This window comes from Olea europaea, chromosome 5, assembly GCF_002742605.1.
Source record: "Olea europaea var. sylvestris chromosome 5, O_europaea_v1, whole genome shotgun sequence".
NCBI classification, from domain to species: domain Eukaryota; kingdom Viridiplantae; phylum Streptophyta; class Magnoliopsida; order Lamiales; family Oleaceae; genus Olea; species Olea europaea.
In genome coordinates, this window is record NC_036241.1 from 850,866 (window position 1) to 863,935 (window position 13,070).

Consider the following 13,070-nt stretch of genomic DNA (forward strand, 5'->3'; position numbering starts at 1 on the left):
GGTCAATAGATAGGGAGATATTGTGATGTTAAACTACAAAAATATTATGGGTAGAAATGAACACAGATCATAATCGACCGTTCAGGTTTGAGTTTGATTCCAATAATAACAAGGACTCAAATGGTTCTATCTATAAAATATTCGAAGTATAATGAGATTGACCCACCCAATGTTCAAGCCTACTTGGTTTGATGAGATGAGGGGAAAAAATTAGTTTTCAATTTTATGAATGTCAAAATTGGTGGGTACACTGGATGGATTCGCCTACATTTTAGCAAAATTCGTGGTCGTTGCAGCCCCCAGGTAGGGATGTAAAAATATCTCACATTCGTCCTATCTTGGCCCATTACCCTGTTCTAAATGGATTAATCCATTTGTACAGAAGAAAGTTTCACAGAAAGTTGTCAGAATACTCTCATAATGTGGGGCTTATCGTGAGAAAAAATTGCGAAAAAATATCCCACCCATCCCCAAAATATGTATTCGTATACATCAAGTAAAAGCCGTCCTAAATGGGACAGGAGATGGCAAAAAAGATCCCAATCCCAAACTCTACTTTTATGTTTTTTCAAATTTAAATCATATTTAAAAATAAATAAGTAAACAGGATGCTATTATTTTTATGTTTTTCAAACTCAAATCATATTTAAGAAAATAGGTAAATAAACAAGTAAATGTGGTTATTTTAATTGTCGCTCTGTCTTGTCTCGCCTTGCACAATCTTTTGTCATTTAAAATTGTGCTTTTGAACTAACCGATAACTGAGTACCTACCAATATCGCGGACTTTTTGTCCAATGTGTAATTTTTTATTTTTCTTTATTTTTTTTATTTTTTTTATTGCAATTATAAGTACTTGAAACATCAAGAAATGATGGAGTGGAATTGTTTGCTGAAACATCAAGAAATGAGAAACAGCTGGTGTGGAATTGTTTGCTGAAACATCAAGAAATGAGAAACGTTACTGCAGAAATAAATTAATTTTAATAAATTTAACTGTTTGAATTTTTAATTAGATTTGTACAAAAGATGGTATGGATAAACAATAAATATAAAAGTAAATGATGGAGCATTCTTTGAGATCCCCTAAGGTTGGGGTTCAACCTTTAATTTTTATTGAATTGAATTTCGATTTAGATCAAGTTTGGAATTATGATTGATTTTGAATTGACATTTCCCAGTTAATTTACCATCATCTTCATCTCTTTGACCAAAAAAAGGTGACTGACATTTGTCATGATAATACTCGTCGTTCTATGTGATAACACAATGTTAAAAAAAGGTTGAACTCCAACCTTGAGACCCCTCACCTTCCCGCATCTAGAATATCGTAAGGGAGGTAAATCGCGGGATGTGTTACAACAGGCCAAGGAATAAAAGTTTGCCAGTATACTGATGCCCATAAAAAGTTCAATTCCATGTCTCAAGAATCGAATCCTCACATTGCGGTTGTCAGTAAAGTTGAGACTACTTCATTCCTATCTTTTACACCACTGAATTATGCTTCGAGGGGTGTGATGACACAATGTTATTAAATAATAAATCTGGTTAATGCGAGGACGTGATATCTGTATTATTTGATCGATATCATTAGATGCCATCCAAGTATGACAATCTATTATCACCATAATAAACATTATTACTCGCTCGAAAAAAATTAGAGAAAATAAATGGAAAAACCACATCTTTAGCACCATCCTTTTCCAGTTTTCCATTTCAATAAAATCACATGCTCAAAACAATCTTTCTCCTCCCACCGCACTTGCATATACTTCAACTATTTTGGATATTATTCAAATTTTGAGGTGAGTACTTATTGGTATTTGTTCTTTTGAATTATTTTTCGAAATTCTCCTGATTTTTGCACTCTTTTCAAAATTAATTATGTTGTTTAAAATTAATTTTAATTTAAATCAAAATTAATTATATATTTTATAGAATTCACAACTTTTTAAATACACATTTTATCAAATTTTACTAAAAATAAATAAAAATCTAATTTTAATCTTCACTAGACTTGACGTAAACGTGTCAAATGTTTATTTGATATCCATTTTGCAATTAAAGAAAATAACTTACAATCGGACCGGACCGGCCCCATTGAACAGATCCATCCCAACTCAGAATGCCCTAAAGCCCGAAAGCCCTGACCCTAATCCCCTCGCACCTCCCAAACCCTAAACTCGCCTGTCACTTCCACCGGCAAGATTTTTTTTGTCACTGATAGCTGTAATAATTTAAGGAAAGCCCCAAAATTTTGCGAAAATGGGAAAAACTAAAGAGAAGAATGGTAGTATGAAGCTGTTTGATGATGACAGTAATGTGTTGGATGATGACGTTTCGAAGATTGAGATTAATCGAGAATTTGCCCGTCAATATGAGCACAATAAGAAGAGGGAAGACTTGCAGAGAATCCAGGAGCTGGAAAAGAAAGGGGTCATCAATTTTAGTGATAATGATTCAGAAGAGTCTTCGTCGGAAGAAGAAGAGGATGTACTTAGACCAAGTAAGAAAGAGGATTTGGAATTTTTTGATGCTTTGATTAAGGTGAAAAGAAAAGATCCTTTGTTAAACAGTAAAGATGCAAAGTTGTTCATTTCTGATTCTGAGTCAATGTCGAAGGATGAAAATGATAATAAGAATGAGAACTCAAAGCACGATAATAACAATAATGATGGTAGAAAGGGGAAGAAACCCATGTACTTGAAAGATGTTGTTTCAAAGCATTTAATTGAAGAGGGTCCGGAATTTGATGATGAAGATGAAAATGTGAATAATAGGAATAATGATGGTAATCTGAAAGTAAAGAGTTTTGCGGAAGAACAAGAGGAGTTGAGGAGGGAGATTTTAAAGGAGTTTGAGGTAGCTGCGAATGTTGATGAGGAGGAAGGGGATTTTTTGAGAGAAAAAAATGGCGACGGTAAAGAGGAGGAGGATGACGGTGAAATTGGGAAAAAGCTGGATGATTATTTTGGGGAGGATGAACAGTTAGATGAGGACACGAGATTTTTAAAACATTATTTTCGGAATAATATGTGGCTTGATGATAGTAAAAATATTAATATCGTGGATAAGGATGTTGGTTTTTCTGAGGATGAGGAAGAGATAGAAAAGCAAGAGGATTTTGAGAGGGGGTACAATTTTAGGTTTGAGGAGAATGCAGGGGATAGAGTGATGGGTCATTCAAGAAAAGTGGAGGGTTCGGTGAGAAAGAAAGAGAATGCTAGAAAGTTGCAGAGGGATAGGAAGGAAGAGAGAAAGTTGCAGGCTGAGTTTGAGCGGAATGAGGAATTGAAGCATTTGAAGAACTTGAAGAAAAAGGAGATTAAAGAGAAATTGCAAAAGATTAGAGAGGCTGCTGGAATTGGAGAGGATGGCACTTGTTTATTGGACGAGGATGATTTGGAGGAAGAATTTGATCCTGAGGAGTATGACAGGAAGATGAAGGAAGCATTTGATAATAAGTATTATGACACAGAGGATGTGAATCCAGAGTTTGGGAATGATAGCGACGATGATGCAGCTGAGTATGAGAAACCTGATTTTGATGAGGAAGATAGATTGCTTGGTCTTCCAAATGGTTGGAATGAGGAGAATGAAACTGGAGATGGGTTCTTGTCAGCCAGGCAAAGAATTTTGAAAAGCAAGGTAGATGGGGAATATGAAAGTGAGCTTGTAGAAGATGAAGAAAACCCTAAAGTGGGTAAGCGGAAGAGAGAGAGGAAGCCTAGCGAAGTGGAGAATGCAATTAGAGAGCAATTGATGGAGGAGTATTATAAGTTGGATTATGAGGATACAATAGGAGACTTGAAAACGAGGTTCAAGTACAAACCTGTCAAGTCCAAAAGATTTGGACTGAGCACCGAGGAGATTTTGATGCTGGATGACAAGGAGTTGAATCAGTATGTCTCTTTGAAGAAGTTGGCTCCTTACAGGGAGAAGGAATGGAAGGTACCTCGTATTAGAACATACCAGCAAAAACTTAGGAACAAGGCGCTTCTTGAAGGAGAGACATCAAATGCTAAAAATAAAGATAATAACAAGACACGACTCAATGGTCTGGAAAAACCAAAAGTGGTTAGTGCGGCAGAAAATGAGAAATCACAAATAGAAGAATCAAATGGTGAAGCAACAAATCTGTCCAGACGAAGTAAGAGAAGACGTCGTCAATCAGAACTCAAACTATCTCGTTCGAGGCTTATGGCATATGGTAAAATCCATTCCAAACCTAAGAGTAAGATGCTCTAGAGCAGAGAATGATCAAAATTTTGCCAATCAAAGGTATAACTACCATGAACTCAGACTTCTTGTGTTCTTCTACAATTATTCATATTCTTCTTAGTTAACTACCTAGCAAAATTTGACTAATCTTTTGATGGACAAATTTTGACAAGAAAAGAAATATGTGCGCATGAAATTCTGTATAATCAAGTAATGTTGAGGGAAGAAGATTATATTGAACTTCAAAATTGTGGTTGTTGAAGCTGGTTTCGACATCCATCAAAGTTATTCCCAGTTGTCTAACTTCTTTTCTTAACATTTATGCTGAACAATTTATGGAACAAATGAATTTCAGAAAAATTGGATCTATTTATTCCAACCCATAGGATTGATTTTTCACTTCAACTTATTCAAATTCAAAGTTAGTTTGTTCTCCCCGGTATGCATTGAGGTTCAATAGTTGACTGGACATCTAGGGATACAACACTTTTGTGGTGTTGCCGCGAACACACTAAAACTATAGTCTGCCTGTCGAACCATATTAAAAGTTTGTTCTTCTACTGACTTGGTTGTTTCTTTAGATGGTTTAGAAAAGTATCTGATGAAAGTAAGTTTGAAATCTATTTATGGTATAAATAATATGTAGTTTAGCCAATACTGTTATGTTGAAAGAGTCATGCAACACACAAAATGGTTTTCATAAAGTACTCTTCAATCTTTTCCAATTGAAACTTGAGATAGTAACAAATTCAAGTTGAAACACCTTGGTATCAAGTTTTACAGTATGCTGATTTCAACATGGGCATGTTGACTCATTAACTTGTTTTTATTTTGGAAATGTTTTTGGGTTTAACATTAGCCTGTACGTGAATGATAATTTGAGATTTGGACCTTTTTATGTGAAAAAGGAAGAGAGTGGGACTACTGTTCAATTTATCAAGTACTGTTGGAGAATGACCGTCTGGCTCTGAACCATAAATTACGTACTTATTAGGGGAAGAAAGCTATAATATGATATATTATCTTATTTTCCAGTTTAAGATCATGGTTTTGATTTGAAAATTTTCGAACGAAAACCAGTGTCTCTATCACTAAACCAGTTAGCATTGTTGGTGGTTTTTGTTCAGTTCTGGGTTGTTTGGGCTTATCAATTAGCTGCTGCTTAAATTCTGTAGAGTGAAATCTAACTCCTCTTGATTCTTTAACCACATTTTTACTACTAAATTCAAGTCAAAATATAAGCCCCCTATTTGGATTCCATTAAAATGCGTTTTTGGGGAAAATGCATTTTGGAATAGTGGTTTTATTTGAAGAATGTGATTATAAAAGGGGAAAAAAAAATTGGTTTACCTGTAATATTATTTTATTGTAGAATGTGAGATTAAAAAGAGAAAAATGCATTTTAGGTCAAATGGAGCCCAAACCTGGGCTAAGTACCATGAAATGGTTTCTCACTGCTAAGTACCATGAAATGGTTTCTCACTATGTGATATTCGCCTAATGAATTGAGATCAATGTCAACATCAACATATGTCAGTGTAAAGAAGCCAGTTTGTAAGGGGATTTTTATATCATTGGAGGAGCAACAGCAATGACAGAGGCAGAGGCAGAGGTCATAAAGCACCGTGTTCTTGCCTGTAGTTTAAATCCTCACCCCTTAAGCTCCTCACCTACAACCCCTTCCTCCCAATCCATTAAAAGAATTATAACATTCATTATAATCGATTTCCGTTATTTTTTATTAATTCTTTATACCTTTCCTTTTTATACTTGAGGCATATGTCCTGTTTGTCACAGCCAATTATTGAGTTGGAATTTTGTTTATCAAGGGTCGTTCAACATTAAGTGATATCTATAAACTCATTAGGAAACATTATAATTCCAAAGAGTATTATTCGTTTCACTGTACATGTATATAGATGACAGAACCCACATTCAATATGTTATTCTGTAGAAAATCGACTACCATATCGTGTCATATGATGTTAGTTCGGACGCTGGAGGTTAGTTCAAGACCATTGATGTATTTAAACAATGCATTGTGGATTCAAAGTTGCAATTAACATTTAATGTCTTGCGTCGTTTTCATCTTCTTGCCCTTTTTCTTTATTTTGATGGCCTATGGTAATTAGGAAAGAATAGTAATGAAGTGATGGTTTTTAGAATTTGGAAGAAACTTCTTACTGAGTTTAGGCTTTCTAGGGCTCTAATTTAGTGGCCATATCCATTCATTGGCAACCAGTTTTTCTTTTTTTGATTTATTCATGTTTGGCTAATCTTGAATGAAATCAAAAGTTAGCTTTTATCTGCAAATATGTTTATTTGCGTACTATTCGTTAATTTTAAGTTAAAAAAATTACTTACTATGGAAGTTACTTTTACTTCACTTCAGTATAAGCAACTTGATTTTCCAAATTTTTATAGATGAAATACTTATTGACTTCTAAGTAAATGTTTAAGCTTAGCCTAAAATGTTGTGGACACAGTAAAATGTAACTTTGTTTTTGGATTTCATTGTAAATAGTTTGATGAACACTTGGGAAGTTGTTTATACCATGCTAGCAAAGGTGATTCATTGTAATTACTTGCTTTTCGTCATAGATTCTTGTCACCAAGAGTGCCTGTATCTGGGTTCTGTGGGTTAATGTTGTTTCAATTATGCTGTTTTACCAGGGTAGAACCCCTACGTACCCTCACAGCAGGTGGGTCCCATGGCTGTGTAAAAAAATTGGCCAAAATCCCCCCCACCCCCCATGTTGTGAATGCTCCGTACCCTGTACCCCAAGCATTAAGCATAATTCATGTTGTTTACTATGTAGCTTTTGTGTCAAATGCGTTTTGTCCCTATCACCGTGAAGTTTGATGCTATAACCTTGGAGAAATATGCCTAATTTATGCTTATTTTTGTTTATCGCTGTTTCTATTATAGTATTTGTTTTCAATTTAACTAACTACTGCAAACTTTCTGAACAGGATGTGAGATTTCTTACATAGTTCATCACCTGTGCCAAATATTATCATCAAGAGGAGCAAGGCAAAACATTTGATTCGCTAGAAAGGCTTACGAGATCACTAACTGCAAAAGATTTTTGTTTAATGCTTTCGACCCAACACTGGAGGATCTTGAAGTAGAAAATCCATACGAGACCTACAATCGCAATTTTGTTCAAAACTGAAGTAATGACTATGTTTTATTTATTTTTATCATCTCTTTTGAAATTTTTTGTGTTGTGAAACCCATCAGATTTGGCATATAAGAGTCGTAAAATTTTAGAATCGATAATTTACATGATTTATTGATCCCGGTAAGTATTGTGTGTGTGATTTTCTGTTCTAGGTGATAAATGTGCCTTACTTTTTGCTGGTCTATAGTCCATTGTAAAACTCAGTTGGATATTAGCCTTTCAATCTCATTCTTTCAGCTTCATCTTATGTGGGATTGTGCATATTTTGTTTTTGGAAGCTTCCCCGCCCCCTCCTCCTAGTAGTAATTGGCAGTTTTTTCATGACTAATGCATGTTTGGGTGTGCTTATAAGCTTGCTTTTTTTACTTACAAGGAAAAGAGAAAAACAAAAAAGGCTCAAATAAACCCACCCAAAAACAGATTTTACACGACCAACTTAGATGCTTGAACTAAGAAAAGTTTCGTGATATTGTTGGGTGGTTTGCTTAATGGTCATGCATATTGTACTTTTATCATTATTAATGTTATGAGAATCATATTGGATTGACATGTTTGACTGAAACATTTTTTCTCATTTGGGAGTTAGAATTAATCCCCATTTATCTGCTATATCAATGTGGGGAGAAAAAATACGTATGTATTCAGCTACCAAATTTAGGGCCTGTTTGGGCTCGATTTTTTCTCCCTAAAAAATTGATTTTTTGACCGTTATTTCACTATTCCAGCCGTCATGTTTGACTTCTTCTCTCACGGGTAGACCCCACTTTTCTTCTAACGGTCAAAAAATCAATTTTCAAAATCACTCTCAAACAGCCTCTTATTTTCCTTTGAGATTAGGAGGCTGTTTGGGAGTGATTTTGAGAATTGATTTTTTGACCGTTAGAAGAAAAGTGGGGTCCACCCGTGAGAGAAGAAGTCAAATATGACGGCTGGAATAGTGAAATAACGGTCAAAAAATCAATTTTTTGGGCGAAAAAATCGGGCCCAAACAAGCCCTAGGAATTGATAACATTCCCGTTTTATTGATGACATTCAACGCACTTCATTCGATTTGTTACTTCGAATTCTTGACTATTGAAAAATGATTGGTAATGTAGTCCGGTAACATATGGAAAATTTGAAAACATAAAAACCATTAAAATATATATTGTCATTGCAACCTATCTAAACTCTAATGCTTATGCTCATTTCGAGCTTGCTAGTAATATAGGTGGAGGTTGGCCTTAGGGTTTATGCGCTTAGAGCGTGTCCATTGGTGTTTCAAATTATATCTAAGTTGTGATTTAGATCTTTAAAGTAATAGAAAACTTCTCCAATGGAGAAAATCAAATAAAATGCAAAGTGCATTTTAATTTTCGACAAAAAATGTAAAATATGATGCAAAATTCATCTGTATTAGATCTACCCGTGAAACCCACAAGAAACAAAAAGCTACAACCATTTTCACTCAATTTTTTCTAGATCTTTCAATTGGAACATAATTTGAATTTAGATCCACAGATATGTAAATGAAGATATAAAAGTGATTTTGAGAATATTAATTTACAGTCAATTTTATACTATTATTGAAGATGCTATTGGTGTTGGATACCCTTGGGCACCCCAAGAGTCCAAGTAAACTTACACTTTAGAGTTTATTTTCGTTATTTATTTATTTATTTATTTTGTATTAAAAAATTGAAATAACAAATTAATTTCCCAAAGAAAAAAACAAAATGAGGGTGAATTTATTTATGGTCCCCACATTGTTTTCTTCAATGTAAATTCTGATTTACACTATGTTTAATTGTGTTTTCTTCTCCAATATGAGAGAAAAAATAAAATAAAATCCTAATTTGATTTTCAAACAAACGTGGTGCGACTGCAGGGAAAATAAAGAAATTGCCGAATCAAGATCCGACGACCGAGTCTTCACGTTAATACCGGAAAACTCCCAATCCAACGGGTCAAATAAGTTACATTCTCTAGCGTCAGATCCTCGATCAACGGCTCATATCAAACCATGTGGGCCCACCCCATCCTCTAGACATATATATAAACCCTACTCATTATTCTTTCTCACACATACTGTATGTTATTGTTTGTGTTTTTTTGTTTCAAAATTTTCTTTTACTTATCCTGCTCACTTACCACTGCATATGCTGCGCACCATCGCCGGAGATGAAACCGGCGTCGGAGTATATGTTAAGAAAATCGAGGTACAGGAGAAGGTAACCCACTAGCAAAAAAGATCAACGGCTAGGATTTTATCAGTGGATCCCGCTGTCAAGAATGGACGGTCAGAAGCTTACTAGGAACCACTCATCACTCCTCCGGTCATCTCCCACCGTCCGATCATCCATCCACAGCTTATCTTCCATGAACAAGATCACGCCTGATGAAGTAATAGAGGACCTCGAAGAGCAAAAACCCCACAGCAGGCCCGGTTCGACGCAGGTTCGATCCGGTTCAGTGCGTCTGACTCTGGTTGTTGCCATCCTGTTCCTCTATTTATACACCCTTTTCGCCTTTTTCAACACGGACGACATAGCCACCTCTGAAAATCTGCTTTTAGGGCTTATTTTTATCGCGGTTTTACTTTTTTTCGCCTCGAAAAATAAGTCAGTAGTCCACAGTAGCTTCCACAGTAGCTTTAGTTTTTGTAAGGAATTGTGTTATGAGTGTAAAAAAAAAGTTGGGTTCCCCTGTTTCACCTCCAAGAACAATGAAAAGTCAGTGAAATGGTTCATTGGTGAATCAAACTTAGATTACAAAGAGAGTCCTAAGAAAATTATTAGAGAAGGTGTGGAGTTTTACAGTAATGGGGATTACTATGAAGGTGAGTTTCACCAAGGTAAATGCAATGGGAGTGGAGTTTACAATTACTTCGCGAATGGACGATATGAGGGAGACTGGATTGATGGGAAATATGATGGGTATGGAGTCGAGAGTTGGTCAAGGGGGAGTCGATACCGTGGGCAGTATAGGCAGGGATCGAGGCAAGGCTATGGAGTTTATAAGTTTTACACTGGGGATACATATGCTGGGGAGTGGTGTAATGGGCAGAGCCATGGGATTGGAATGCAATCTTGTGCTGATGGTAGCTGTTACATTGGAGAGTTCAAATATGGGATTAAACATGGCCTTGGGTGTTACCATTTTAGGTGAGAATTGATATTCTTTGATGCATGTTTCTATATGTTTGATTTTCTTTTCCTCGATTATTTCACTATTTTTAGTTGACACGTGAATCTTGTTGGACTATATGGAACATAATTGTACTATTGGTAGCTGAAAATTTGCAGCAATAAGAATTGACCTTTTTTAATGCTTGTTTCTAACTGTTCAATTTTGTTTCTACCCTTTTTCATAGCTTTTGAGTTGATATGTGAATCCTGTTGGATAATGTGGAGCCTAATTGTGGTGTAGATAGCTGGAAATTTTGCAGTGATATGTACACCACTGTTAGTCTATATGCGCATTGTTTGCTCTATAACGGAGTTAAGTTCAAGGTTTAATCAATGGTAGATTTTACATGTGATTGGCTCTGTGTTTGATCTGATGATATCTGTCTTTGTTCAACAGAATAAGTGATGATGTTTGTTACTAATGTTGTTTGAGTCGACTTTGTTTAGTTACAAAATGTTTGGACGATCCTACTTTGTATACTTAGGGCCTGTTTGAGCCCATATTTAGCAAAGAATGTATTTTGGAATAGTAGATTGATGGGGAATGTGTAGTTAAAAAATAAGGAAATGTTTTGGGTTTACATGTAATATTATTTTATAGAAAAATGTGTGATTGAAAAGAAAAAAGAGAAAAATGTATTTTGAAAATAACGGGGATCGGACAAGGGACTAGTCTTCGTAGACGGATTTACTTTATGTTGTTTTGAGTTTTGTATGAGATGCTGAAAGTTTTTGGAGTTCATGTCTTCTGTATGTCAAGTTTTTGTACGTTCTTGATAGATAGAACAATGGATAGGTTTTCTGTATATGTGGTCTAATTTGGTTCTGATTATTTTGATCTCTTCAAGATCTAGATTCATTAGTTATTGAAGGTACTCGAGAATAATGATGAATTTTGATTGTCTTGTAGAAATGGAGATAGATATGCCGGTGAATATTTTGGTGATAAAGTTCATGGTTTTGGCGTATATCACTTTTTGAATGGTCATTGTTACGAGGGATCATGGCATGAAGGACGAAAACAAGGTTATGGTATGTATGCTTTCCGAAATGGTGAGACGAGATGTGGCGAATGGGATGGTGGAAATCTTAAGGCGCCCCTTCCCTCTCTAAACGATGCAGTTCTACGAGCTGTTCAGGTGATGATGTTAACCCTCTCTCAAAGCACGGAAATTTCTTCTTAGAAGTTACTTTTCTTGAAAATAAGTTTTGTTAGTAAAAAGGTAACTTTTGAAATCATGGTTGAGTTTTAAGCACAGCCAAATGCTCGCTGGCCCTATAACTCATGTCTGATTGACAGTTCACTATCGTTGCAGGCTGCTAGAAAAACTGCAGACAATGCAATAAAACTGCGCAAGGTGGACGAACAAGTGAACAAGGCTGTTACGGCTGCAAACCGAGCTGCCACTGCTGCCAGAGTTGCTGCGGTGAAAGCTGTTCAGAACAGGATCGATGGAAAATTCTGCAATACTTATGTTTAAGGTATCGTCCATAAATGTAAATCTTCCAAGTTAATCCAGTGAAAATGAAATATGAGCACCCCGATAAACATTTTGCTTATCGGAGGTTGAAATTATGTTGTGGTTTAGTGCAATCTGTACATAGTTCATGCAATATCAATGAAAAGTAAAAATAAATTTTCAGCGAGTTCATTATTTTCTCAATTCCACTTGTAGTTGTTACCATAGTTCGGTTCATTGTGAAATCGAATTGAAGATGAAAAGTACAAGTATTTTTAGCAACAAGGGTAAAGCCCCAAGCAAATTATGTGCATCAAGATTTGTTACAAGATTTGAAAAGGTAATAAAGTTACACAAACAAATATAAATATATGGGATTGAATATGAAAAATATATGCAGAATTGGCAGTAAAGTACAAACAAATTCTGTTGACCTTTCTTTGGTTTTGAGGGAAAAAGAGGACCAAATTTTAAAGCTGCTAAGGGGAATGAATCAATAAGGGAACATGTTATTGTCACTCTATTTAATGATAAAAGAAAAGGTTGAACCTCAACCTTGAGGGTCCTCACTACCCTGCCCTCGGAGTATCGTGAGGGAAGTAAATCAAGGGATGTGCCTCAGTAGATCATGGAGCAAGAGTTTGTTCGTATACTGATGCTCACAAAGAGTTCAATTACATATGTTAGGAATTAAACTATCATACTGCGGCTGTCAGCAAGACTGCAATTATCTCAGTTCTGTCATTTAAACCACTGAATTATGGCCCAGGGGTCTAATGCATTAGATTCTCTCATTTTGGTCCACATTTGGTTTTTGAACTACATTTTCCAATGCATGCGAGAGAGGTTGGTCTATACAAGCAATGTATGGTTGGTCCTAACACATTATGACATGTTAAGTATGTAGAATTGTATATGATCAAAATGAATAAAGCACATCACGCGATCTAGAGGGGTTTTGGTGGGGATAAAAATTAGATTTTTTATAGAAGTTTTTGAAATGTATAGTTGAAAAGTAGCGAGTCCAATTAAATATGT

The 13,070-nt window shown here is 35.5% G+C and overlaps 2 protein-coding genes across 2 annotated transcripts; both read left to right on the forward strand.

The window, feature by feature from the left end:
- Positions 1-2,119: 2,119 nt before the first annotated feature.
- On the forward strand, positions 2,120-7,652 carry LOC111394343 (protein KRI1 homolog). The gene is made up of 2 exons (XM_023020108.1): positions 2,120-4,280; positions 7,194-7,652. The coding sequence occupies exon 1, from the start codon at positions 2,265-2,267 to the stop codon at positions 4,245-4,247; it is 1,983 nt and encodes a 660-aa protein (XP_022875876.1). The 5' UTR covers positions 2,120-2,264; the 3' UTR covers positions 4,248-4,280; positions 7,194-7,652.
- Positions 7,653-9,484: 1,832 nt separating this feature from the next.
- On the forward strand, positions 9,485-12,224 carry LOC111394344 (MORN repeat-containing protein 1-like). Its single transcript, XM_023020109.1, has 3 exons — positions 9,485-10,548; positions 11,483-11,711; positions 11,889-12,224. Exons 1-3 carry the CDS (start codon positions 9,677-9,679, stop codon positions 12,051-12,053), a joined length of 1,266 nt encoding a protein of 421 aa, XP_022875877.1. The 5' UTR covers positions 9,485-9,676; the 3' UTR covers positions 12,054-12,224.
- Positions 12,225-13,070: the final 846 nt, after the last annotated feature.